This window comes from Nilaparvata lugens, chromosome 1 (assembly GCF_014356525.2).
Source record: "Nilaparvata lugens isolate BPH chromosome 1, ASM1435652v1, whole genome shotgun sequence".
In the NCBI taxonomy this organism is placed as follows: domain Eukaryota; kingdom Metazoa; phylum Arthropoda; class Insecta; order Hemiptera; family Delphacidae; genus Nilaparvata; species Nilaparvata lugens.
The window spans coordinates 5,158,208-5,182,377 of record NC_052504.1 but is presented as its reverse complement, the minus strand read 5'-3'; the positions used below and the strand labels follow the sequence as shown (position 1 = coordinate 5,182,377).

The 24,170-nt window shown below is 32.4% G+C and overlaps 1 protein-coding gene across 5 annotated transcripts in view; it reads left to right on the top strand.

Moving 5' to 3' along the window:
• The window catches only part of LOC111056229 (cleavage and polyadenylation specificity factor subunit 6), a 51,989-nt gene extending 30,394 nt beyond the window's left edge, over positions 1-21,595 (top strand). For 3 of the 5 annotated variants that reach the window (XM_039428691.1, XM_039428692.1, XM_039428687.1), the window contains 3 exons: positions 9,871-9,954; positions 12,344-12,540; positions 20,049-21,595. In XM_039428691.1, coding sequence (XP_039284625.1) covers positions 9,871-9,954; positions 12,344-12,518 — 259 coding nt within the window. In that variant the 3' untranslated portion in view covers positions 12,519-12,540; positions 20,049-21,595. Of the gene's footprint in view, positions 1-2,858; positions 2,916-9,870; positions 9,955-12,343; positions 12,541-20,048 lie in introns of all 5 variants that reach the window. The other 2 variants (XM_039428678.1, XM_039428672.1) reach the window with 1 other exon arrangement.
• Positions 21,596-24,170: the final 2,575 nt, after the last annotated feature.

Sequence of the window (24,170 nt, the reverse complement as noted above, 5' to 3'; positions counted from 1 at the left end):
AGTAGCTACATAACCTCAATTTACTGATGGTTTGTAAACAAATAACAAATTTCCTGTAAAAATTAGCCTTCCTGTTATAAACAGTGACATTCTATTACCATCTTAACGCTAAACTAGTTTAACTTAAACTGGATTAGTAAATGCACTGAGAAAACCGATTCAAGTTTAAACTTTCAGATTAACTTAAACTCGATTAACTTAATCGAGTTTAGCAATCTATACTGTGCAAACGGCCCTAAGTGCCGATTGCATGAAAGCCGGTTAAATTTTAACCGTGATTAATTCCACGTGAACCAATCAGAGAAGCCGTCTTTTCAAAAAAGCCTTCTCTGATTTGGTCTTATAAAAGTAATCACGGTTAAAATTTAACCGGCTTTTATGCAACCAAATCTAAGGCTCATATGCACCATCTACGTTTAATCTTGGTTCACATGAAGATTTGGTCTCATTTAACATAATGTGTTTCATTCTGGGTTTGAACCAACAGCTGATTTATCTCTGACTAAACCGAGATGGTGCATATGGCCCTAAGGAATTGCAATCACCTCGTTAAGGTTACAAATCTCATTAGAAGTGTAAATTGTTTACTGAAGAAAATTATTGTTCGGCGCAGTTTTTTCTGCTTTGGTGTGTGTTTGCTACAATTGGGACTTTTTTCTTCTAGTTATAGTTGATATTTTATTTTAAATTTTGCAAGTGAACGTGTGAAACCATACCAACCTGTTGAAAGCCTAGGCCCTGACTTTGAAACTTTTGAACGATTCATTTAGGTCACAGAAAATAGTTTTACTTGGCCATACATTCCAATCTAGATGATAAGTTAGGTAGGCAAAATATCGCATTCCCGAAAATCATGCGGTGACGTATAGCCAAACTATATAACACAAACATGTTCTGACATGCAAGCTTTTTGTTTCTGCTGTACAATAATTATCAAAACATTTTAATAATACAAGCATTTTGCCATTAAAAGCAAAAACCTAACCTTCTAACCTTCCCTTTTACCTTTCAAACCCTTGAGATTTCTTCATCTTTTAGGTCGTGTTTATTTTTACAGTTTTACTGGCTATACGCCAGCTTGTGAATTTCGGAAATGAGATATTTTGATTTTCGACAAGTTACTTAATCATACTATGACGTTTTTGTTAGATGAATTCATAGTGACCATATGCCGACTATAAACCATATATGCCATATAAACGACTTTGAAGAACGGATATAAGTTGAGCTATTCTGCCAAGTGAAACTAGAATCATATGATTGGTTCTTTCTATCCATTGCTAGGAAACCAATCGTACTTCTTTTGTGCTCGTTCTTTTAAATCTTGTGAAATACGGCCTGTGTAAGTATATGCTATGCCTTCAGTTGATCCGAAGATACTACTAGAAAGCTCTTGAATTCTCTTGGGCCTTGTTTGTAGGACCCTTATTAAATCTAATGGATCATTAAATCTATAAATCAAATCAAATTATTTATTGTCACACAACATTAAAATGTTACAACAACGTCATTAATAACATAGAGAACATCAATTTAAAAAATCTATTACAAAGAAATCTTCAACTTTATATAAACATTTATTGACCAGTACTTTTTTCAAATATTTACAGTAACTATTAAAGCTCATTCTTTTGATATTTTCAGGCAAAGCGTTATAAAGTTTTATTGACATGTATTGCCAGTTTTTTTGAGAACTTGTAAATTGGCAATACTCGATATTGCTTAAATTATCTATTAGATTTAATAAATGTCCTAGAAACCGGGCCTTAGGCTGGTAACCAGATACGGTTATGACATTTGTATTTTCTTGATTCATATCAGTTTTGGATGTTGGTCATCATGCCTGTAATTTATAATACATAATCATGTTTTAAAAATGATAAAAGTAGACGGAACTTACTCTCATAATCAGTGGTACCTTCAGTTAGTTATTAAGAATCAAGAATTTTATTCGCCGTAAAACTTAACAAAAAGGCAATAAGCATTGTCAAACAATGGAATAATTTATAATACAGAGTTATCATAAAAGAATGGTGCGGTTTCGAACATGGTTTAAAGAAAAACCAAATTACTTACAGTTGATGTTGTTTATTCATCTAATTTGTCGTCTCAGGCAGTTTTTTACATAATTGATAAATTTAAATATGTGCGCCTTTAGTCGTTCGACAAAATATCCAATCAATTTTTCTCCAAACATTCGCTAACATTTCATTGGTTATGGTTGTCATTGCTTCATTAATCCTGTTTTTAAGTGGTTAAGGTAGATTTTTTCTTGTAAATTTACATAAAAAACATTGTTTATCCACAAGAAATCGCGAACTGAACCACTTTAAAACAGGATTAAAGAACCAATGACAACCATAATCGAAGAAATGTTATCGAATGTTAAGAGAGAAATTTATTATCGTTTGGATATTTGTCGAGCGACTAAGGGCGCACTTATTGACAGTTGTTAATCATGTAAAAAAACTGTTTCAGACGACAAATTAAGTGAATAAAAAACATTAACTGTAAGTAATTTGGTTTTTCTTTAAACAATGTTCGAAACCGCACCATTATTTTATGATAACCCTGTACAATAATATTATTATAATGCAACCTCTGTCGTAAGTTATATTGTTGAAACAGTTTACAGGAGTGTAACAGTTTAGAGGGGTGCAATCTAGAATTAAATGTGTTGTAAGATTTATTTTCATTGTTGATCAAATACAGTACACAAACCGATCGCAAGCATTTACGGCCTCATTTTATAGAGAGTTTGGAAAACTAGTTTTTTTAATGGGATATTCTCGCTGGTGCTGGGTGTATTTCCAACAAGGAAAATTGAGTTTTCAGAGTGTATTCTGTTTTCTTCGCAGGGTCTGGGCACCCGACAATGGTGTTGTCAGTAGTAGTCGGTCTGAGTATTCGGAAAGGTATGTCACAAACACCCTCCCCCCACTACCACCCCTCAATGCCTGTCATCTAATTGTAGAATAGAATAGAATATTTTTTATTTGTTCAGTACAGTCATAATTATGGATCACAACTATACAATTGAACATTGTCAAGTACAAAAAAAATCTCTTCAATATTAATACTTGAAAATATAATAGATATAGCCTATATAATACACATAATTGTCACTTAAAAATTCATTTACACTATAAAAACTTCTTTCAACAAGAAACTAGGAGTGGCCGTAGTCGAGTGGATCAGATGCTGGCTTTATGATTCAGAGGCCCGGGTTCAAATCCCGGCCCGGGCAAGATATTTATCTCGGGCCACTCCCGTGTTTCGGATGGACACGTTAAGCCGTCGGTCCCGGCTGCCTAAAAAGCAGTCGTTAGGTCATGTCAGAGGCCCTGAAATTGATCAGTTGCGACCTGAAAACTCTGACACCAGACCTGAGCCAGCCAGGTCACTCGATATTATTATTATTATAACAAGAAACTTGTAGTACAGATCGTTTTTGAAAGTCATGCTATTATATTATATTCTATTCTGTAAATAGTTGTAGATAATGTAACAATATTGACATCTGTTACATTAGTATGATATAAAGGGTAGGGATTCCATTAGTACCAATTTTGTTTATCAGGTGTGTGAAAATCAACTTTTTCTACAACTGCGCGTAAAAAAGAATTTACATACTCGATTCTCCTCGTATAACAGCTTATTTCTGAGGAGAATCTACTTTTTCGCTCGCTAACCATCTGCGCATGCGCAGTAGATTTTATTCACGCTCGCTAATCAGCTGATGATAAGCAGCTCGCCAAAAGTAGGTCAGATCTTAACCTAAAAATTCGGTAATTTTACGGTGTACCGGTTCTGTCTGCAGCCATGATGGATATCAGTGAAGACGAATATTATTATTAACTCGGCCAGATATAAGTAATTCAACAGGTTTGGGCAGTTGTAGAAACAATTTTGTATGTAATTCGCGCGTAATGCTTCTTTATCGCTCTTGCAAACTGTTTTGCGCGAGCGATAAAGTCGCGCATTACGCTCTTAATACATAAATAGCGGGTCTCATAACTTTGGATGCTCTTTTATCAATAGACTACCCATTACTAGTGGTAGACAATCTGTGTGTTAGAAGTTATCTGATCCGCTGTAAATAAATTCACTTTTTCAAATCCCAACATCTTTAGTGCATGCTTGACTTCGCGGTCATTACGTCAAAACGTGGCTTCAGATCACAACTCATTAAATAAACATACAGTTATCAGCCGGGTTGAAGTATCTATGTGCGGTTTCCGCCATTCATATCCTCTTGGAACTCTGTATCGAGATCACAGAGAATTCAGCAACTCTGAATACACTCACAGAAACTCTGTATCACATGACCACCTTCTCATTAAAAAAAAAAAAAAGAATTTGGATTTATATGAGGGACAAAGATGTTGAAGCGACAGAGTTATTTTTGAAGAGAAATTTTCATTTGAAATAGGATTCCCAATGAAACCTACTGTCAAATTATTCTTGTAAAAGAAATATTTAATATTCAACTCTGTATAATTAAAAGTTGCTGGTTTCAAAGATTACAATACAACAGTTCTTGATGAAGCTCTCCAACCCAGGCTACTAGTATTCATGTAATTAGTACCCAGGATACCGTAGCAAAAACTTGGCTATTTTACAGTATAAATATTTTTATAATATTAATGATTGAAGTATAGTTGAAATATTGGTACTTTTGGTATTTTACAATAGATTGATTTGTTTATTTGCTGATGCTCTCTAGATTATTTCTGATTGTTTACCCTTGAATAAGCTTAGAAAGTCAATTCTATTCCCTCAAATTTACTTACAATAATATTGTAATATTGGTATGCTACCTGTATGGTTTGATTCTTTTGCCAATGATTTGAATTGTTTTGTAATATTCTATTTCTCTTTTCTGAATGCCATCACCCACTATTACAACTTTATTTCCAAGTGCATCTACATCTTTTTCAATTTTATTTGAGAAAGTATCAAGTTAATTTGAGAAAGTATCAATTTTGTATTTGAGAATAGTCACTTGTAATTGAGAGAATGTCAGATGTAGATGCGAATAGTCAATTGTATTTGGGAAGTCATCACATGTAATTGAGAATAGTGAATTGTATTTGAGAAATCGTCAAATGTAAATGAGAAGATATCAATTGAAAATGAGAAAATTTTCCAATTGACATGTCGTGACTCTTCTGTAGCCTACAGTACAGGTTTGATTTGAGCAGGAAAAGGTACTCTACTACGTACACAGTATTCCAATTAATATCATAGGCTCTGCATGGGAGAAAATTAATATTTTCAATTGTGAAAGTATTTCCTCTGTACTGTTTACGAATGATAATTGAGAATTATTTCTATGTATGCATTGGCAACATTTGGAGACTTTTGTCTCCAAACATTTTTTGAAACATTACACTTGATGAAGATCAAATTCTCTATGTTTACGGCGTGATTGAATCTCTTGATCAAACAATTCGGCAATTCTTCAATGGATTTTGGGGCTTGAAAATAATGTTTTATTCAAAAACTAAACGTTTTATTGGAATATTAAATATATTATCATATTATTTTATACGAGTACAGTTAAGAAAAATATAAGTACTGGTTTTTTAAAAATAATTTCCCAATTACAACTGACAACTTCTCGATTTCAAATCGTATGTTCTCAAATTGAAATGCTACTTTCACAAATAAAATTCACTATTCTCAATTACAAGTGATGACTTCTCAAATCCAATTGACTATTCTCAATGACAATAATTGATACTTTCTCAAATACAGTTGGAAAAGGTGTAGTATTTCTCCACAAAGCCCTCTAACTAAATATATATTGGTGTGTTGAGTGGGTGAGGATTCTTCACACACTATAGTGAGATTTACATTATAAAGTCAGCACTGGTTAACATTGGTTCGCCATCCTTGTCTGTCATTAGACAAAGCAGATGACTCCATCATTTTCCAACACCTGTTCATTTGGAGAAATTTAATGAACTAAAAGAATAATTCATCTCAATTATATAAGCATTTATTGAATCATGAAAATATATATTTACTTTGTAAATAAAGATGTGTAGCCTACTTTTAAATTCATACAAGTTTTCATATTTATTTATTTCATTTCCATGTAGGCTAAGTTATAACAAACTGGCAATACATTTGTAAATGTAATACAAATCTATATTCCCGATTAAATACCTCGAGTACCAATCAGAGAAGCTTTCTTCTTAGAACAACCTTTTCTGATTGGTTCTTGTAAAATTTAACAATCACGATCAAAATTTAACTAACTTTTGTGCAACCGGGCCATAGAATTGATCATTATTAGCAAGAATAAACTATTAATAAAAATTATTATATCAAGTATATTTATTTATTTATTTATTGAATCAATGAGAATTACACAACTTACAGAAAAGTACCACAGGCTTATAAGCCCAAAACGGTTCCAATTCTAATTTATACAACAGTCCAAATGTAGCTAGGTTATGTGTCACTTAACATTCATCAATTACACACTCAATTTACAATTCAAAACACACAAAAATTTTTCCTTAATTAAAAAAATAATTTAAATTGAAATAAATTATTAAAGTATATTGGGATGACTTGATTCATATCTATTTAGTCCTACTATAGAAGGCGGTGGATAAAGTAAATTGTTAACTATGCCTGTTTCCTATAATTTCTACTGACTTCATAACGTGAATCTAATTATAGTGTGTTAGTGGGCTCTTAATAACTCAACTTCGCTCACTGCCTTTTTGATATTAAAAAACGTGTGTGCTCTAGGTTCAGGCTCCTATGCTTATACATTGTAATTCAATTTTTCTGCTGTAAAGTTTGTTTTAGTACTTGAGAATTATGTTAAGCTCTTCATAATCTATGTAGTGTGTAATCTATGTTTCATGTTCGGTGTGTGTTTGTGTGGCTGTAATTCTTATCTATTGTGATGGTGCTTATGTTGGGTACGTGTTTTGTAGACTGCAATGGATTTGTGTTGGAAATTAGTTTTTGGAAGAGAAACATGCTATACACTTGTTTAATGCTTCATTATCATAAGCTGCTACCATTCTGTGATAATATTCTCTTCTTTTCTATTTCATAGCCTATATTACTCCCATTACATAGCTATTACATAGCCTATTGTTACTCCCGAACATAATAATTTTGACGAAAATTTTTCAATCACTTTGATCATATTTTTGTGTATTGGTAAAGGTGATATTGTGCTATAGTGAGGTTCACGTTGTAATGGCAGTGGAGAAATATAGGAGAACAACGTTGCCGATCCTCAGTCATGTCAATGCCTTCTATAGACGATAGCTGACGGTAGTTGATGTAATATTAATTGTTCATTCTCGTTTAAAATAATCAATTATATTTTATTAAGCCCAGAAATTATATTTTTCAATAATTTCATAATTAAGATGAAATATTTAGTTAATTATTAATTCGACATTGTTGAAAGACGATTTGGCAACAGAGCAAAGCGAGAAAGAGTTATCCGCTTTGTTGAATGATAGACAAGGATCTATAGCATTGCTAATCAAACACTGCCATTATAATGTGGATCTCAATATATATATATCCTTATTGAATAAAACTACTTGTAATTTTGATCACTTCATGTCAATTCAAATTCAATTCAAAATTCTTTATTCTTTAAAATGCACTATACAATAAAATTGATAGTATTATTATTACTAGAATACCCCTACAAGACTATACGTCTGTGTGTAGGGGTGTATTTAAAATTTAAGATACACAAAGAAATCATCAGAATGTTTTTAATTGAAAAAATGGTGTAATTACATGGAGCAATTCAACTATTAGCATCTTGAACCAATCATTGTAGAAAATAATGAAGTAATAAATTGTTTCGCCATCTATAGTTAACTAAAATAACCATTTTTAGTTTACTTTTCGAATAAAGCTGGATTTGCACATGTCAGTCAGTATTAGTGTACGTGTCTGATATAGTGAAAATATAATTCCCATGAGATTTTATGGGACTATTTCTACTCAGCCCAGCTAAGCTGTATGTATAGTCCCATTAAAACTTATGGAATAATAAGTTCACTGTACTGGGCACGTTTACTGATACTGATTAAATCCACTATAGTAATCCACTATACAGGGTGGGTGAAAAGTCCGAGAACGGCTTAATATCTCATACACAAAGGTAAATTAGACGGTGGGTGTGATTGGGGATCCTATTCAAATTGAAAATAGTTATTTGTGCAACTAGTGCGCAAAGTGACAGTTTGCTGCACCGAAAGAAACGTTTACGCCCGAGCCGTAGGCGAGGGCGGAATGGTTTCTTGAGTGCAGCAGAGGAACTTTGCGCACGTATTTCACATTAAGTTTTTCCTACAGTTACCATTGAATATGAAAAGTGGGTAATCATGGGTAAAATTGCCTGAAATGCATCAAATGTTTTTCTGTGTAATTTTATTATTGATAAAAAACCTTAATCCTAAAATCCTAAAGTCCTCGTTGTCCTTGGTTATAATATCTACTTAATAATTAGCGCGTTGTGCTTCGTTGCAGCTCTGCTCACTATAGCAGCCCAGTCACTGTTACCAACTTCATTTTGATTTTGCTGCACTGTTGCTCCATATAACCTACTAAGTATTTTGCGTTGCCATGTTGCAAATCTGGAGTGCAGAAAAATTTTTCCCGCACTAGAGCGGAAAAGTGATTCTTTGCGTTCTGTAATCAGTGCAGCAATGGCCACTTTTCAAGGTAACTGTAGGAAAAAACTATTTCACTATTATTTTAAAAATCTTGTCCACCATATTGAATGCAACTTTATTTTTCAAATAGGAAGGTGGTCATGCGATACATTATTTCGATACGAAATTTCAAGAAAAAAAAGAATGGCGAAAGCCGCATATCGATATCTCAAGCCGTTTCGAAGATATTCACATTAATACAATGAATTAAATACAATGAAAATGAAGTGAATACAATGCAAATCAGAAATGAAATACATTATTGGTATTGATTAATAATATGAATATCTTCTAATGATTGAGATATCGATGTGCAGTTTTCACTATTCATTTTTTCTTGAAATTCCGTATCGAAATCATGTATCCCATGACCACCTTCCTATTAGAAAAAATAAAGGTGCATTCAAAATGGCGGATCCAAGATGGTGGACCAGATTTCTAAAGTCATAATAAAGTAGTATTTTCAATTTGAGTAGGATTCCTAATCACACCCACCTTGGAATCACATTTTCTTATGAGATACCAAGCCGTTCTCGGACTTTTTTCTTTCCTTTCTGCTTTGAATAGTACTGATTAATAATGTGAATATCTTCAAAACGGTTTGAGATATCGATATGCGGCTTTCGCCATTCTTTTTTTCTTGAAATTCCGTATCGAAATAATGTATCGCATGACCACCTTCCTATTTGAAAAATAAAGTTGCATTCAATATGGCGGACCAGATTTTTAAAGTAATAGTAAAGTAGTTTTTTTAATTTGAGTAGGATCCCCAATCACACCCACCATCAAATTACCTTTGTGTATGAGATATTGAGCCGCTCTCGAACTTTTCACCCACTCTGTATAGTAGTAGTAACCACTATATTAGTAATCACTACGGTACTTTACTGATTAGAACTTTGGTAATTATATTTTCACTGTATCTGATACTGCTGATATGGGGGAATCTAGCTCAACTTAACCACAGAGAAAAGAAAGCATATACTATATTATTTCTATGACTCATATTGGCGTACAATCAAAATACTACTGAATTGTCTCAACTCTTAACAATGAATTAGTGGTTGTACCAATGTCAAATCACTTTATTCAATTACTTTGCTTGATTTTTTAATAATTTTCTGTGTATTTGATGATTGTTTTTTGTTTTGTTCAGTTCAACGCGGCAAGCTGTGCGAGTCAGAGTGAAGACCACTCCCGAGCCACCTGAAACAGCTGCTGTGGTCCCCTCTAAGACAAGGTCAGATTATTCATCTTGAACATGAATCAAATCAAATAATATTCGACAGATTGAAAACAATACAATAAATTATTTATAAATAATAATATTCATACAAATAATAGCTGTAAAGTAGCTGAAAGTGAGTGTCTAATTTTTGTCTTCAAATTTTTTAATTTATTTCAATTAATTTAATTGAATTTCGGATTGATTATTGTTTTTCGGCTTTATATCAACATTGTGAAATTCAAAATCAATTTTATATCTGTGTTATCTTCCTCGGATGGTGCGGAAACTTTGGCAGAAATCAAAATTTGAACTTAACCTAATTGTTTGGACTATTTTTAATATGTGAAAATCCAGGAACTGAAGAAGTTTTGGGCAATTGCCTGTTTTTTCTTTCCTAATTATAGTATGTGTATCACCTTGAATAAATAAATAAATAAATAAATAAATAAATAGAAATTGTCATGCATTAGGCTGGCCACTAACGTTAGGATGAGGAGAAATTCGAGGAGGAGAGGAAGATAGAGAAGAAGGAGGAGAAGTATGTTGAGGAGGAGGAGTGAGAGGAGGCAAAGAGGAAGAAGGAGGAGGAGAAGAAGTAGGAGGAGAAATTCGAGGAGGAGAGGAAGGTAGAGAAGGATGTTGAGGAGGAGAAGAGGAAACGTAGGAGGAGGAAGAGGGAGAGGAGGAAAAGAAGTAGGAGGAGAAATTCGAGGAGGAGAGGAAGGTAGAGGAGAAAAAGAAGAATAAGGAGGTGGAGATATTTATAAATTTATTCATAAATAATCATATTCATACAAATAGAAATTGGCATGCATTAGGCTGGCCACTAACGCTAGGACATGCATCATCATGCAAACACATGTTTATCATCAGCTGATAACATAAAATAAACAACCTTTCTGTTGAAAATCCTTACAATAAGAAGAGACAGTAGTGTGAGGGAACGTAGTTTTTCAGATTTCAAGAGAATGACCGTATTCAAACTTACAGACTGTCGTACGAAATTGTCACGACACCCATAATGTCCTCCGAATGGCGGTTTTCTCACTTACCCTACGGTACCGATTGTCGGACGACATTTTTTATCATGACACCCATAATGTCCTCCGAATGACGGTTTTCACACTTACCGATTGTCGGACAACATTGCACGACACTCATAATGTTCTCCGATTGACTAATTCTCACCAACAGCTGATTCTCATCTAATCGGATGACATTTTGGATGTCGGCCTACAATCGGTGAGTTTGATAACGGCTATTAGGAAATTAGCTTATAAACTTTCTGGCTTCTGTGAAATATGGCAGCACTGTACTTCATAAGCGTAATGCTACCATCGCAGGCTTGCGCAGACTAAAGAATAGTTGAAGCCCGATTTTTATTTATATTCCTGTCTAAAGTAGAAAATCGTGAGGTTCTATCAAAAAGTCGCATGGTTTACAAAGCGTTGCACGTGGTCAATCTCGTAATTTCAGGCTGCCTCAAACCTACACCTGTTGAAAAAATCTTCCCGATCCTAGGAATAGCACCACCTTTTTTGTAGAACCGTTGCAGCAGGAGTAGAGCGATAAAAGCAAATCAGTGACTCAAGGCATCCTCTGTTCCACCATCAGCCAATAGCAACAAGGCTCAACTCAAGAAGGAGTTTTATCCAGTCAGCAGTACCTCTCACTACCACACCCTAACAACGAAGATTGAATTTATGGCTGGAGAAACTGCAAAATTCGGTCTTGAAACTTGGAGAAAGTGCAAGCTGTGGTAGTGAACTACCCTTCACAACTTGGAAGTCTAATAGTGAATTTGACTATCAACTATTAACTCTTGGAAGTCTTGTGGTAGTGAACTCCCCTTCACAACTTGGAAGTCTTTAAATCTACTTGGAACAGGAGTAACAAAATGTAAATCAAACCTGCCACGATGGAGTTACATTCAGGACAATGTTGCCTTTGACTACGGCTTAGAACAAAACATACACTAACTGCTCTCATGACGACCTTCTCAAATGCAATGGCAGAGCCCTTCGGGTGGCTAAATTTTGGGAGGGAAATATATAGAATAATAGCATAAGGGTAGGCACACACCATTTAGTCAAGACAAGACTAGACACGTTTAGTCACAATACTTCACATAGTTACTTATGAAGACATGTTTAATTGCAATGTCTAATCAGTGTGAGTTGCGCCATAAGCATCAATGTGAAGTATTGTGACTAAACGTGTCTGATCGTGTCTTGACTAACTGGTGTGCGCCTAGCCTAAGTTATCTCGTAATGAAACTAAATTTACACTGCGATATAGCAATACTTGACCATTACTCTGATGACCGTAAGAACATTTTTTGATTTGCTAGCTTTCCATATCCATTCTATTGTTGATTTCATTTTGTTGTTTGTGTTGTTAGGTATTACGATGACAGGTACAGAGAGCGCGAGAGGGGTGAGCGAGACAGAGACCGCGAACGCGAGCGAGAGAGAGAGCCGAGTCGCCGCGACCCCGAGAGAGAAAGGGAACGGGAGAGAGAGCGCGAGAGGCGCGAAGAGAGAGGCGAATCTTCACACCGCAGTGCTCGCCATTAGTTGGAGTGAGAAGGAAGAACAGGTGAGAACAATTCATTCATTCATTGCTTTCTAATTCAACTACTGTAGTAGTTCATTCATAAAATATGTTGCTAAAACAAACTGCGATTGCTATGTACTTGAATAGGCTATGTGGGTGTCTGGGTAGTGTATCAATTCTCTATTTATTTATTGTATAAAATACTATAATCATAATACAATTACGACATTGGAGGAAAAACTAGGCTAAGCCTGTACTATTTCTCTCCAAAAATTTTGATAAAATGTTAATGTTGTCCAAAAGATAAGGTTATATAGTCACACACTGCTTCGTCACTTGATTTTCGGTCCAGAAATGATGATTTAAAATTTTGAATTTTGAAGGTTGATTTTATACTCTAAATGAATCACAATAAATTAAAAACTTTAGAAATATTGCACTTATTTAAAAAAATGTGAATACAAAATCAAAAACCTACACACTATTTTTTATTCACAGCTCTAAAAAAAATTCTCAAACTTCAGTTTCAAACTCCAGTGTTGATTTATATTTCATTTGTTTCCTAGTCGTAATTTTTTTTATATTATATAATGGATTGGTTTAAGATTCAAATCTTGAAACAATCTGGCTGACAAAAGACATCACCCAAGATTTGTTACTATAGTGTGATTCAGGTTTTAAAGTCAGTGTATTTCATAGGAGTGTGTACTTGACACATTCCTTTTTCCACTGCCTTCTATGGCGGATAGCAATAATCCAAGTAATCTCGCTAAAAAGGTCTAATATAGTCCGTGCAAATTTACTTCAGACTTGGAGGAATATGCAGCGCAGAAAAATGGAGGGAGATCAGTCAATTACAGTGATTAATAGAGTAATAGGTGGAAGCGCAGTTGCCAATCTATCAGTCTGACTGCTTTCAGAAACTTCTCATGTGTAGCATGGCACTAGAAGTTGGTGAACGCTGGCCGCTTCAAAACGGCAACATCGCGCCTCTGTATCCCTCCCGCTGTATGCTTTCTCTGCTGCGCATGTCCATCCCAAGTTCGAAGTAAATTTGCACGGACTATAATTGGTGATTGGAATAATTATCACTTGAATCTCAAATATAATTATTATTTCTTTCCATAATTTAATAATAAATTTTCATTAATTGAGATTGTATATCCTGGTTGTGTATTTTGGTTGTCCGTTAACAATATTTATAAGTATTGTACCAATATTAGTGGCATTTTGGGGATGGTGCGGAGTTGGATAAGGATAAAGCTATCTGCCTTGTCCAATGACAAACAAGGATAGCAAACCATACCGTGAATCCCACTACAGTGACAATAATAAATGTACAATTTCCGGTATCTTAGCTATATTTTTGTATATTTTATGGAAAAAATCGTGGTTTATTTCTCAGTTAACAGGTAAGGCCCTTGTTATACGGACAGAAAAAACGCGACAGATAAAACGCCGACGCTGAACTAACAATTCAGTGCTGTTATACGAGCAGCAATAACGCCGCGTCGTCGACGCCAGGGAGCTGTTATACGAGCAGCAAACACGCCGCGGCAGGCTCCGAGGGAGCCAATAGGGAGAAGTGTACGCCCGGAGGAGTATGGTGGGGGGAAGTACGGATCTGCCGCGTAAAAGCTGCCCGTATAACAGTACTCGCGTCATTTCTATCGCGTTTTTTCTGCCAATTTTACCGGTCCGGTCGCGTTGTCGACGCTGACGCCGGGTTTACAGGGTCCGACGCGACAGATAAAACGTTCGTATAACTTGCACACAGTGACGTCCATTGCTCGGTAGGCTTGGCGTCTACGTGGCGAAAAATCTGTCGCGTTTTTTCTGTCCGTATAACATGGGCCTAAGGATGAAAATGTTGAAGTGTGAAATTTATGTTTTTTTTCTAGCTATTTCAATATTGGTAATTACTCATTTTTCAACTCTACTGTGAACAAAGCTTCATGTTGCCCTGTTTGTAATCACCATGAAAGAATAACAAATTCCAGTAAACAACAAACCTAGTATGATCTAGAATACTTCAAGTAAACTTTAGTGGTCCATTTTGTCAAAATTGTTCATTACCTGTACAGTCCCTTAAATTGTAAACTAAACTATTCCTTGTATAACTTTAATGGTATTTACGGCGTAATTTCATAATATTTACAATATAAATTGATTAATTTAAAAGTGTTTTCTACACATACACTTGATGTTCATTATTAATATATCAAAGGTTTGTGTTCATAAACTAAACTATATGAGACCAACAAAAAAGCATAATATTACTTCAATATTCTCGGCCATGAGGCCGTTCGGCCTTGAGGTCAGCCTTCAGTCTAATCAGTCAGCCGAACTGACTGATGTCAGAGATTTATTGATGTCTTTCATCGATGTCAGAGATAATCGTTGATTTTAAAATTATCTATACAATCTCTAAACTGAGATTATAGGAATGGAATAGTAAGGGCTATAAGCCTGTTTTTCCATTTTCAATCATTTTTTGATTATGTGTTTGTCTCTGTTGAATAAATAAATAAATTATTAATATATATTACCTGATCTTTAGTTATCTCTCATTTATATAATTCATCCTTTTATGAAATTCCCAGTATTCAGTCTTGAAGACACATTCATCTGGATGTTATTCCAATTCTTTCAATCCGAATTTGTTATTCAAGAACTTGAAGAAATGAGTGTAAAGTGTCTGAACTATGAATTCCACACCAATTATTGCTTTAACCGTAAAATTGTTCAGTTCTATCAAGTTGAAATTACATCTTGAATGGAATTATATGTTCAGTTTACAACAATTTAATGAGATATTATGTCGCCCTCTGTAATTGTGAGTTTAAAACGTTCTATTGCGTTCGATCATGCTATTATAAAATACAATAATTAGTGGGTTATTAATTGTTGGAATAATTTTATATTTGACATTTTTTTAACGAAATCAGAATTTGTTGTCGTTCAATAATCCATGGATAAATTAACTGATAATGTTGCCTTGTTAAATACCTCTATTCAATTTAGAATAGTATAATTAATCTTCGATTAATTTTTCCAACATAATATTATTAATCATTTTCTAAATAACTGAGAACTTATCAACTGGATTATAATTGTCTGAATAAAATTAGAGCTTCCAGTCAATCAAATGTCGTCGTTGCCAAATTGAGTGAAAGGGTGTCCATTATTGTCTGAACATGTTCAATGTGACAACACGGTTGGTGAGAGCCGATTGTTACATTTATGTAACAATAAATTGTTACATAAATGTAAGCCCATGTGGCATGGGCTTGCATAAGAAAATGCCAATTTCACTCAATCTGGCAATTTGAAATTTGGTCAGCTGGTAGCTTAACATATTTTATGCAGATTATTTTTCAATTTGTTCTATCTATAAATGACAGTTGAATTAGGATGATACTTATCATAGGATTTTAATTATAAATGACGGATTCCTGTGTTGATCTAATTGTACAAGTTACTGTACTTTTTCCTTCATTTTTTAGAAACCATAATCATCAAGGCCTATATGCTCTATACCAGTTTAATTAAATTTCGAGCATCAGCTAATTCAATTGAAATGCGACAATAGTTTGATTTAGGGCCGGTTCCCGAGCTCGGGATTTAGCTAAGTTCTAGACTTTAAACAGCTGGAGTCAGAAAAGTGGCTTTCCAAAACGAGGCGTAGTCGCAGTGCACGTTTAAATTTAATTTCGAAAAACTAGAAAGTTGAGCACAAAATAAAATAGAGAGAAAATAGTGTAAAGTTTCAGCTATTTTCAGTTACTTGGGAATGTTTCATTTTGTCAAGGAAAAACTATTCTAATTATAGAAATGAGAAAATAACGATTATCATAAAAATGCGACTACGCCCCGTTTTGGAAAGCTAATTTTCTGACTCTAGCTGTTTGAAGTCTAGAACTTAGCTAAATCCTGAGCTCGGAAACCGGCCCCTTAATGATGGATTTAGTGGGTTGATCTGCTATTGAGCATACGGGCCTGAATATAATTATTAATAGATTCACAACTATAATTAATAGTTTTACAACAATATTGCGTGCTGTGACTAGTTTTATTAATTTGTTGTTTATTCTAAACAACAACTAGTTTTATTAATTTGTTGTTTATTCTAAAAATTGAAATTGAATTTTGGGTTTTTTCTGTTCTGTTTAGTTCACTGTGTCTATATTTATGTTTGTGCTCGTTATTTTTGCTATGATTCTGTTATATTTTATTATATCTGTATTCAATTTTATTCATACAATTTCGTCACTATTGTTATTTTTGTTAAAATACTGTTAATGTGTTTATCTCAACTATGAAATCTGTGGAAGTCCTCAGGAAACTGCAATGAAACCTTCAATTTGCTGAACACCTCCTACTGTCACACTACTCCTTCCTCCTCTTCTTCTTCTTCTGCTTCTTGTTGTCCTCCTCTACTTCTTACAGATATTCGTCGAATCTCCGCTTTGCAGCCCTTCGTTGTTCATCGTTCGTTTGTATTATACAGTTTGTATTTTTATAAATGTTTCATGATTGAAAACAACTTGAACCATCTATGTACCTTTGGTCGGATCCTTCTTTATGTATTCTATTGGTTTTTAATTATATATTTTTTGTCATTGTCATTCAATCTCAGATGTTTTCCATGCATGAAATCAAGCCAGTAAACAGCTGTTTGCAGAACAAATAAACATATGATTCTCATTAAAGCATACTCTACTGTAATGAAACCATTTATGTTTTCTTTGCAGTCGAGTATGTTTCCTAGTTCCGAAATAGGAACTGCAAAACTGCTACAAAAAGCAACCTTCAGCGCTCCAGGTGGAAGTTTTGTCAACTTCCACAAAATTCTTGATTCGGAATTTGTAAACTAGGTTATGTTTATAGAATGCATGTAGTAACTTCAGAACAAGCGGGTAATGTTTCCTATTTCTCAATTATTCTTCTTTAGATTATTATGACAAAAAATAGTGTACGTTACTTGGACGTGAATGTATTTTGCAGTGCTCGAATGAAATTCCAGTCTCGGTTAACGCCTCGACTAGAAACATCATTCTCGCTTGCAAAAGGCCCTTTCCCGTCCATGTGACGTAAGATACTATTTTCAATTTGTAGATTCCTTTGTCATTTTACGAGTGAGGAAGTGGTAAGTGACTAAATGAATAAATCCTTTTCAGTTACGCGTAAAATTTTAAATGATTTCTTACCAAATTGCACACAACAAAATTATCTAACTTGAACAAGGAATTAGAAAAATAAATAATAGCTGTAATAAATATCCTTCATAAAAATATTAATAACACTTATCTTTTAAAAATATAATTGATGCCTACTCATAGCGATTCCATAAAAAAATATTTTGCTTCCAAAAAGTATTCTAGTATAAAGCAAAGGTTTAGAAAAATACCAATGTAACTAGAATGTATTCTAGTTACCTTGGAAAAAACTAATAGGTAGGCCTATTTTTCGGTAACAGGAACAAATAAGACATGTGTGAGTCAAGTTCAAATTAGAATATAATTTTATGGATTGTTCAATGATTTAATTTAGAATAATGGATTACAACCTTATGATAGTTGAATCACCCTTGATACTTCAATTTCGTTGCTCTTTCCTTTATGATATTCAGGGCCGGTTTTCGAGCTCGGGATTTAGCTAAGTTTTAGACTTTAAACAGCTGGAGTCAGAAAACTGGATTCCGAAACGGGGCGTAGTCGAAGTCCACGTTTAAATTAAATTTTCGAAAAACTAGAAAATAGAACACAAAATAAAATAAAGAGAAAATGGTGTAAAGTTTCAGCTATTTTTAATTATTTAGGAATGTTTCAGTTCGTCAAGGAAAAACGTTTCCAATTATAGACTTGAGGAAATAAAGATTATCATAAAAACTGCACTACGCCCCGTTTCGGAATCCAGTTTTCTGACTCCAGCTGTTTAAAGTCTAGAACTTGACTAAATCCCGAGCTCGGAAACCGGCCCTTCAGGATCAAATAAATATAAAATTATTGTTACCTCATATTTCTTAAAGTTGGCAATATCTATTTTATAGTCAACAATTAAATTGGAAACTGTTGAATGCTTGATGATCTTCAACGTATATAAAATATTTTTAATTTATTATCGATGAAGTTTTGTGAACTTTTAGTAATGTATGTCCTGTATTTATCAGAATATTGATTTTTAACAGTACCAAGCTGATGCACTTTATCTACTAAAGTGAAATATGAAATCAGATTGGATGTCTTCATGGTAATGTTTTTGATTTTAAACAATTGGTTGTGTCAATACATTGTTAGTATGCATGCTGGTCGCTTAGCTAATGATTGATGATACCCATCAATTTCATTTCACTTTAAATTCGTATTTATAATTTCTCGTTCTCATCGCTGGAATAAAAAGTTTCAGCCCACATGTTGCTTAGTTTATAAAGGATGAAAAAAAAATCTCCTTTACACTGCTTAACTTGGTTGTTGATACATTGCTTTGTGAGAGAAACTCAAAATATTTATAATAAATTTGTCAACTCACTCAATAATACTTGATAATAATAATAATATTTGTTAAAACATAATATTACTTAATTATCAACTTCAAACACCAAAATAATTCCAATTCTTGAAAGCTGTAAAACTTCTCATTCTGCATTCACATTAAAATATTATGAGGTTGTATAAAACATTTTTCCTTGTTTTATAAATATAAATCATAACTAACAATCATTCACCAGGTTGTCTTCTTATAAGAATGCATTATACATGTACATTTCTGTATGAATACATCCGACATAATACATTTTTTAACTCTTTATTTAACTTTCATATTTTGTAAATTTTTATTAAATGTGAGGTTGTTTTTTGAGTGCTTGAAAAGGAAAAATATTAGCTTTAAATACGACTACTTTCAGATGAACTCTAATTAACAAATTTACAAGAAATTACAATCATTCATATAAATGTCAATGAAAATTTGTTAGAAATAATCCCTACTCCAAAATCTCCTTCCTAGGTTTCGATTTATTGTAGCCTAGGCAGATTAGTGATAAGTTGGTATCGGTGTGTTCGTGTGTGTGGGTGTGTGTGTGTGTGTGTAGTGCGAGTATAAGTTTTATATAAGGTGTGATTGTGATCATTGTTCTAAATTATTACGTTATCTAAGATGTTCTGTCTTCCTTTTGTGACTAAGCAATATTGTGTAATTTTACGTTTATCGTTTTTTCTTATTAGGAAGATATACTATTTTATAACTTTTTTAAATAGTATTTTTTATGGTTTGGAACATTCTCAAATATTACATACCCTTCACTGCATTAACGTAATTTCCCTATGTCAATAGTTTAATAATTTTGTATATTAAATGTACATTGATAATAATATTAGAGTGTCTTAGTATTAAGAAGTGTTCTTAAATCTGTTCAAACTTTGAAGGATCTCGATTAAGTTTACTGATGGTTGGTTCAAAGTTGTTGAAATCATGTTCAGCCAATTCATATAACTTTTGTCTATTGTTTATGTGTGATTTCTCAAATTTTGACTTTTCTATGTTTCCAGGATTGACAGTTGTCTCCAACACATTGATTTTGTAATATTAGGAGCAAAGAAGATTGTCAACCTAATTCATAATGAATAGTTCATAGTTTTCAAATTACATTTCGATTATGAATGTAGACATTTTCATTGACGATGATAAAATTGAACTTTTATCGTGTTTTTCATTTATCCTTGTCTGTCATCAAGTGTTTATCAGTGTAATTTTTGTCTAGTTTTTGGTTGTTTGTTATTTGACACAGTAATTGATGATTATTTTTTATTATAACTTGTATAATATGAGAAGTTTGAATAGTCCAAGCTGTAGTCATTTTACGTGAGGCTCTAGTTTCTTGGCTCCATTCTGCTAGTGAACTATGAAATCATTTACTTTTATTCAATGATGAATTCTCATCACTACTTGATAATTTGACTTCATTACATCTCAAAAGTTTCAAAGCTACGTTAGTCAATAAAGATTGAGAAATGCTCTATCCATTATTAAATGAGTACTGTATTAGACTTGCTGGTATCTGTAGATGTCCTAAGTTTAGTGGTTTTTATTGAAAGTTTTAGATTATTCAGTTTATGAAAACTATTTTCTTTTTCAAAATTTGAACTTTTCATGCTTAATACTTGTCTTTAAACTTTGATAAATCGATGTCTGGTGAAGAGTCACTATGAACTATTCTAAAGTATTTAACTTAAAAATACTTATTTCACAAAGTTTCTTTTTCTTGATTCAAAGTAGACAACTCATAGTTTCCAGCATACAATGACTTATTTTTCAAATAATACTAGCATATGACAGTTAGTATTGCATTTTACTTGAGTCCAGAAATATATTTCAAATACTACTTCTTCAAAATATGTTTTTCTAGCCCATCAAGTTTTCTTCTAGGATTGTTTTGACTCTTATATTTGCATTCTTCAATTTTTGGAGGGGAATCACCTTTCAAGTTAAACGAAGAATGACTTTGTATATATTGATGAATTCTTTCGAATCTCAACTTATCAGTTTTTCTAATAATACTTCCACACTGAGTTGAAAACAAAATAGTTTATTTCGAAAATCAAAAATGTATTATGAATCTGATGTAAGTTATTCAAATGAAAGATGATTTTTATGTTTGTGCTCTGAATGTTTTCAAAAATATTCTTAGAATACATGTAGGTCCGAGTTATTTCACAGATGTATCATAGCTTTCATAACTGAATTCTTCCAATCATTTCTTATTATACTTTTATTTTATACATTATTTTAAAATTGCCTCTATAGTACTCTTATAATACTGTATCAGTTTCTATAAAGTTCTCCAAAAAATACCAAGGCTATAATCAACTATGACTAGCCCTGTGTGTAGTGTATCTAACCTTTTTACAATTAGTCACTAACAGGAATACATTCCCTATTATGCAAACTTCTTTGTAATGTATAATAAATCTCTAAACTTGACTTGATGGCAGACTTTAGAAATTTAGAATTTAGAAATAAGTTGAATAAAAAATATCGGTGTTATCTGTGTGGATATTATTAGCCTAATAATAATAATAATAGATACTGGTCAACATTGTGTGTTTTTCTATATTATCCTTCTTGTTTCAATGTCTGGTTTACCATGTATAGTTATTTATTTTAATCTAGTTTATAAAATAGAATAGTTCATGATAATGTTCTAATCTATTCGAGGAGAGATCGTATCAAGTGTTTTAAAATAACACATAAATCATTGAAAATTTATGAATGAATCATTCTAAACTTTCTACTGGTGATATTTTTCATAGTTTTTCGATTTGTATATCATCAAGCTATCAAAATAAAATAGTTTTCTCAGAAAAACATTTTTTTCGATCACTGCTTTTTGAGATATGAGCGCCTAAAGTTCAAATTTTTTGGACAGAACATTTCAAATTCGGTGAGAGATAAATCCATGAGATTCAGAGGATGAATTCTTCATGGTATTGTTGATTTAATAAAACAAAAATGTTTTGAAAATATCAGTTTTTGAGAAAGTTATTCAATTTACTAAAAATGACCATAAATGGCTCAAAAAAAATTTTTTGTCTTTTTTGGTAAATTGAATAACTTTATCAAAAATTGATATTTTCAGGAAATATCTGTTTTATTCAATCATCAATACCATGAAGAATGTATCCACTGAATCTCATGGATTTATTTATCACCGAATTTGAAATGTTCTGTCCCAAAAATTTGAACATAAGGCGCTCATATCTCAAAAAGAAATGATCGGAAAAAAATCATTTTGATAGCTTGATGATATACAAATCGAAAAACTACGAAAAATATCACCAGTAGAAAGTTTATTTTTAGCCTTTGCACAGCCTTAAAAATTTAATTAGACTCATTTATTAATGGCTAATCATCTACTAACACGATTAATTTATCAAATGCAATCTCGTATTTGTGTGTGTGTGTTTTAAGCTTTCAATACAACCTACACAGACTATTATTTTTATATTATACTTTGGATAATCCCAGAAAGTTTGTCCAAACAATGGCAATCATTAGCTAATTGACTATCTAGCTTCTCTAGGCTATCAATTTTTATAAAATTTCATTAAACTTGAAAGTTCAAGTTCAACTGTTTCACCGGTTTTAACATCTCCACGTTTCTTTGTATAAAATAATCATAGAAATTCATTCTCGTAGAGGTCATTATTATACATTACATAGTAAGACAATACTTTCTGCGTAGAAATTTGTTTACAATATATTTTTTATTAATTTTTTAAAGAAATTTTTAGTTATCAATTATTAGCTTGATTGTTCAAACGTTTTTTATATGTCCTTGTTTCCTTCCATTATATAAAAAACTGATATTCATTAATTCTTCTAGAGATCACACTACATTAAGATATCTTTCTATTGAGGAATTTTAATTATTAGTTTTTTATACATTTATATTCTAGATTGAGTTATGATATTGACAACTTTAAAACCTCAAAATGAATCCTGTATGGAATGACCCGTTTGTTCAATATCAAAACCAAATAAGTTTCATACTGTATTTGTTCAAGTGGTAATCTAGAACCAAATGTTGGTATGAATTGTGAGAGTTAATCATTGGACTTCAGAAGTTTCAACAATCCTAAATACTCTAGTCAAATTCAATAATAAACTATTTTCGAAAATTGAAAAACCATTAAAAATTTTGATATTCTTTTGAGTAAAGTACTGTATGTACTGTACTACCCTGTTGAACAAATTCTAATAAAACTCAGCATGGCTATTGAGAGATGTTGCCGATAGTGTTATGTCACTCAGGAGCAACTTGGAAAATTATTTATAGTTAAATAGAAAGTTTTAATACAATCATTATTACAATAGAAAAGTTTAATATATTTTTTAGGAAATTAATGGCAGACAAATTGAAAAATGTACGAAATAAATGTTTCTGACAATGCAATGACTGAAACATGTATTTTGATTAATATAATAAATTTGAATAATCATTTTAATCATAGAAATGTGTCATCGACGAATATACTCTCATGTTAAATATAGAATAAGAAATCGGTCATTATTATCAGCTATCAATAATCTGTAGGATAATTTTGAAAAAAATCTTTCTTAGAAACAATCGACTCCATTGAACTACAGTACTATAATATGCTTCCGTTTCTGCTCAGTTGAACAGAAATTCATCGAACATATTAGGCCTCAACTCTAAAAAATCATGAATTTAAAAGACGATGATGACTTTTGTTTATGAGAGAATATTATTATATTTTTTGTTTGATGTTATATTGTTGAGCTCTTGATAATAATTTTATATATTTTTCTTGGGAAAGTTGAACAATTTATTGTTTAAATCCATCAGAGTTGAAGAATTATGGCCATTGTATTTTTCTTGGGTGTACTGGAAGAAAATTTGCTGTCCTAAAAATATGTCATGATTATTTAATCTTAGTAGTACATCAACGATAAATTGTATCATTAATTTGTTATTTTTTATACAAACTTAACTTGAAACTTTACTTGAAAAATTCAACAACTTTATAATTGAATGAATAAATGTTCAATATAGCACTCATTTTCCAAAGAATGAAGAATTTCATCAATATCAGCCATGATCGAATTTATTTTCAAGTTTGAGTAAATTTGAAAGGGCTGGCATTTTTCGG